At 35.4% G+C, this 5,068-nt stretch overlaps 1 protein-coding gene across 5 annotated transcripts; it reads right to left on the bottom strand.

Moving 5' to 3' along the window:
* Positions 1-235: 235 nt before the first annotated feature.
* LOC112101187 (chaperonin CPN60-2, mitochondrial-like) lies at positions 236-4,634 on the bottom strand. 5 transcript variants are annotated; one of them, XM_024191853.1, is made up of 16 exons: positions 4,494-4,633; positions 4,369-4,393; positions 4,171-4,231; positions 3,871-4,049; positions 3,704-3,799; positions 3,453-3,560; positions 3,095-3,280; positions 2,874-2,954; positions 2,736-2,786; positions 2,429-2,491; positions 2,146-2,235; positions 1,391-1,481; positions 1,195-1,298; positions 841-928; positions 646-724; positions 236-568 (listed from the first exon to the last, which is right to left on the bottom strand). In XM_024191853.1, exons 1-16 carry the CDS (start codon positions 4,529-4,531, stop codon positions 547-549), a joined length of 1,362 nt encoding a protein of 453 aa, XP_024047621.1. In that variant the 5' UTR covers positions 4,532-4,633; the 3' UTR covers positions 236-546. The 5 variants fall into 5 exon arrangements, with proteins under 5 accessions (XP_024047621.1, XP_024047620.1, XP_024047622.1 ...); XM_024191852.1 differs by having other exon boundaries at positions 835-928; positions 4,494-4,632; XM_024191854.1 differs by having other exon boundaries at positions 835-928; positions 4,369-4,410; positions 4,494-4,629.
* Between the last annotated feature and the right edge of the window lie 434 nt (positions 4,635-5,068).

Here is a 5,068-nt window from a genome sequence, read left to right as displayed (position 1 = left end):
AAAAAAAATAGAAGACTTCCGATTTCAAGGGCAAAGTTTGCAATAAAGTTGACATATTAATTTTGCAACAAAACAACAAATCTACCACTCACCTCTTGCTAATGGTAATAGCAATCATAATCTGGCAACATTTTATTGGAGGGATATTATATACATAGATTAGAAATGGGATGTCGAGAATATTTTTGCTTCTAACAGAAAAGGGAAAATAAGGGGAAAAAGAAAAAAAATAAACTGCATATAAGAAGTTGGAGCATCCATGTATTATTTATCTAAGGCGCAACTCCTGATGACCAATATATTCCGTTTCTTGTTCGTGTATAGTTTATGAAAAAGCTTAATGTATGCTTTTCAAACAAATAATAAATAAATATAATGTGCCATGAGAATTTGGATTATAAATCACCGTAACCATAACAGCACCCAGTGAAAGCTGATAGAAGCCTCCATTACGCCTTTGTTTTACTCTGGAGGCTTGTATCAGCTGGAACTTTCTTTGCAAATATTCTTGGAAAGACAAGCTGAGCCACCTTAAGAGCCTCAATTTCAAAGTCTTGCTAACATCTCACTACACAAGAAGAAAGAATTAATATGTGCTTAGATAAAAAATTAGCATAAGCTTAAAGGTTTTAAATAACTAGTTACCTTGTAGCCTCCACCAAGACTGCTCTTATGGTTTTCAATGGAAAAACAATTTCTGGCATAAGCATATCTGCATTTTCACCTGACACAAATGTAGATCAAAGTACCCTCACCTTAATTCCCAACCCTCGAATTTCACTCGTTTCCTTTTCAAATTTCCATTATTCGAAAAAGGGGGAAACAGACGCAAACCTTTACCGAGGGGTTTAGGCTTGGATCCCTCGAGTAGCTTGCTAACAACTGACCCATCAACTCCAGCGCTATAAGCAATCGCGCTCACCAGCATCTGCAGATGCAGGCTCAACCAATCAGAAGGCTCTGAAAAACTAGACATTTTGTTACCAATATTCTCTACCATGATTCACTCTTGAGATACATAAAAGATAAGGCTCATGCCCCATAACGAAAACCACGCATGCATTTTGTGAAGTATATGTCACTTTTCACCTTTCAACGAGGAATAATCTTAGCAGCCCTCTGCCTTTAGACAGATAGACAATAAGAGCTTTTAGAAATATCACATACATAATTAAAAAGAAGAATAAAGAAAACCTCAAGAGCATATTGGATAGCTTGAACACCAATCTTCTGACCATGGTTAGCAGTTTGCAATTTATCCAACTCCTTGCAGGCATATAAAAGTGACATGACACTAACTGCAAATGCATCAGAATACATATAACATTTGTATGTCATGCATCAATCAAACAAGATAGACCAACAAAAGCCAAAAATATAAGAGGTTTACCAACTCCTTCCTTTGCAGCCTTGACAGCATTTATGGCATTAGCAACTCTATCCTTCTTTTCACGCACTTCAGCTTTATTACTTCCACAGACCTTACAACAACAGCACCCGTTTCATTTCAAATCAGAATACTTCCTTACCTAACATCTCTAATTCAACAATCTTTCATCTCAACGAGCCAAATTTCATTTATAGCATGATGCAACAACAGAATAAGATGCAGTCATGTCTTCTAAATGCAATTACTGTAACCAAACAAGCAAATTGAATTCATCTTTGGCACGTTCCTATTAGCAAGGAATATATACTTCTACCAAAATCCAGTTCCAAAACTTCACATATATTATAATGTCTAATTGACTGTTTGGTACTGTTTTTCTTCTCTTTTTCCCATTTTAAAGTATCAAAGTATTTGTACGGTATCAGTCTACTCTATACTTCAATTATAATCATATGAAGATGGGAATGTAATATGAATCCAAAGAATTAGTCAATTAATTAAATCATTTTATCCAAAATGACCTGATCATTGATCCTCCCTATAAATGAGTTTATTCAACTTTTTTAATAGCAGATAAAAGAAAATTCAAATTTCTTGGCTGGCCAACCAGGATTTAGAGTTTAGACCTGGTCATGACTTGGCCCAAATGGATCGTGCTAATAGGTCATGTTAGGCTGAGAACTTTCATTCTATGCCCAGCACAAGTCAGTTTCAAAGCTCTTGAAGAACTAATTTACAATTCCAAATAACCAAACCTTTATAACAGCAGCGAGATAAGAGTGCTTTGTACAGCTCTCTTCAGGGAAATCTTGTAAATTTTCCATTGTGAATCTCCACTGTAACAACTGCAACAGACATATTTAAGAAAAGAAAATTAGCGAAAGGGTAAGCAAGTTGTCCAAAAATATAGAAACAGCCCAAAGAAGCACAAAAGAGCCAAACAGTATAAACTGAAAAGCAGAGTCGCTTCAAATTATAAACACAATTGAAAATTCTGATAACTTGTTGGAAAATCATGTGAAATGTCACAACACAGACCTTTTCGTGTCCTATGCAAGCCTTACAAAGAAGGATAACCGTCTGATCCTTTGATACCGTTATCTACAATGATAAAAGAGGGCTAAGACATTGTTTGAGCAAAACCTCGTCTCTCTTGTCAATATACACAAGGAAATGAAAATTAATATATTACTATGCCAAAGTTGTACCAGAAGAAAGGATTAAAGTCCACCAGAAACAAGGATGAGAAGAACGTTCTCATGATGTGCTCTACTTAGGTAAAATAAATCTTTTTTTCACACCAAAGAAAATTATATACCAGTCACTGATATCTGATATCTCTCACCTTCTCAGCATGGCCAAGAGATACGCATTCAAAATCTTTTCCTGTCATGACCTAAAAGAGAAAGAAAGGAACACATTGTTTTGTAAATCACATAATAATCATGCAAAGCAAGGTGGAGCATTTATCAAATGAACCAACCTTCCCATATGTGAATTTGGCAATGTCCCGAAGGCTAGCCTTCCTACTTTCTCCAAATCCAGGAGGTTTTATGACACAAGCCTTCAAGCAATTCAGAACCCACAAAAAATGAGAAGACATATGAAACTTCACTTTGTAAAATTAAATGAATAATTGAATGATAGAAGATTCTTCAAGTAGGCCATCTCTTAACAGCAAAACACTGTCAAGTATAAGTTCACCTTGGTTGCTGTAGCCACTCCATTTAAGACAAGACTTGCTAGGAGATCATTTTCAATATCTTCAGCAATGATCAGTACATCTGTGCCATTATATCTTCTAACTGGTCCAATCTCTGTCAATAAGTCAAAGAAGACGCAGTTCGAAACCTTTTTCTCAAGGATCATGATATAAGGATCTCGTAAAACCTAGTAAAAATGAAATCACTAGTTGATTAATAACAAGGCTGATCCAAAGTTATATCTTCAAGGTAAGAACTAAGCAATCTCAATTACTTCATTGTCAATATATCTATCCTTTATAGAATCACAAATTTCTCATAAAATGTCAATTAATTTATTGATATCTCAAAATGCTTACACATTCTTTCGTCTTATGATTGGTGATGAAGTAAGGTGACAAATAGCCCCTGTCTAGGGTCATTCCCCAATACAACTGAAGTTCAATACTGGGTGGTGTTTTCCGATCCTGCAATAGTAGTGAGGCAGTAGAAAATAAACATAAAACAGTAGAGGAAACAAAATGGAAGGTTCTGAAACATAACAACCGAATCAGAGGCACAGCAGATAAGAAAAAAGTAAAGACGATGAAAAGTTCAAGAAGCAACTTACAGCTAAAACATGAAGATTGTTTCCCCAACCTTTCTCAAAAGCCTTGGCTATGAGCTCGCCAATCACTCTGTCACCATTTGCTGCAGCCGTTCCAAACTTCAATTTAAAATGGGAAAAAAAAGGCGTCAAAATGAAATATATTTCTGTGGATTATCATTAAAGAAAACCAGGGCTATTTGTTCGAATGATGTGATGGGTTGTGCTGTGCTGTATAAATTTCCCACAAGTGCATCAATTGCCATTCTAGCCCCTTGTCTTTGGTCTGGCACTTCCGCATCCTCCCGCATATAAAATTCTCCATCAATCAGGGCTTCGACGAGATCCCTTTTAACTTTAGAATTGGTGCCTGCAGACAGAAGATAGATGTAAATTGAATTTGATCAGATGATCTGTATCCATTAATTAACTCCATTCCCATTCACAGCAAATCTAATTTCTTAATTAAGAAAATCCAGAAGATGTTTCACAATCAAAAAATCTTTTAGTGACTTCCGCCGCGGTATACTGTCTGCTCCGAGTTAAATGAACCTGACACAGAATTAAATTCAACGAAATTAACTCAACGAAATTAATCAATTGAACTGAATAAGCCAAGCCAGAATTAGTTATTATTATTTGAAAAAAGGAAACAAAAAACACTAATGAATGAATGAATGAATCATCACCGGCTGAAAATTGTTATCAAGCAACCTACAAAATCAAATTAACTAACATAAACAAAATGAGAGAAGTGGAAGGAAAACAAAGTAAACAAAATAAAAATTTGGTAAACTGTGAAGGAGAAGTGCACCTGACTTTGGAGGCGAGGTTAGAGGCATGGCGCAACATCGTTTGTGATTTTGTTGCGCAGAAAGGACAGAGGAATTCGATTGACCAAAACAGAACAGAGACTTAATGAGACTTAAAAGGCAGTTTTGTTTGGTTGGGTGGGTTTTGTGGGTCCCTTGTGGTGGGATTGAGTCGGTTAGAAGGTGCGTATTTAATGAATTTTCTAGTTGGACACTCGGACTCGGACTCGGACTCGGACTCGGGGTCTTTCACTTTACTAATCAAATATACCTGAATGAGATTGAAATGAGGAAATCTTAGTGCCTGCTCGCTCTTTCAATTCGTCTTTCAAATTCTCTTTATTCAGAACCATTTTATATATTAAACTTAGGACACTTTCCACATATATTCGTAAACAGCTCGAGATTGCTCAGTTACATGAAATATTCTATTCATTTACTCTTTTATTTTATTTATTTAGTGTTTATTTGGTATGGCTTATGTAATGTTCATAAGTGCTTATTTAATTCCATAAGCTCTTATCATAATTTTTGTTTTTATTTGGTTATTTTTTTTATAGAATTTTTAGAGTTTAAA

Source organism: Citrus clementina, unplaced genomic scaffold, assembly GCF_000493195.1.
Source record: "Citrus clementina cultivar Clemenules unplaced genomic scaffold, Citrus_clementina_v1.0 scaffold_2, whole genome shotgun sequence".
Classification (NCBI taxonomy): domain Eukaryota; kingdom Viridiplantae; phylum Streptophyta; class Magnoliopsida; order Sapindales; family Rutaceae; genus Citrus; species Citrus x clementina.
The sequence above is the reverse complement of the archived record's forward strand: the minus strand, read 5'-3'. Positions and strand labels throughout refer to the sequence as shown.

Excerpts from the sequence above, each read along its gene's own strand:
- LOC112101187 (XM_024191852.1), bottom strand. The coding sequence starts at position 4,531 with ATGTTGCGCCATGCCTCTAACCTCGCCTCCAAAGTCAG. Across the intron at positions 4,232-4,368 it reads TTGATAACAATTTTCAGCCG|GTTCATTTAACTCGGAGCAG; the intron begins GTGATGATTCAT and ends ATTCTGTGTCAG. Across the intron at positions 929-1,194 it reads CTATCCAATATGCTCTTGAG|ATGCTGGTGAGCGCGATTGC; the intron begins GTTTTCTTTATT and ends CTGCATCTGCAG.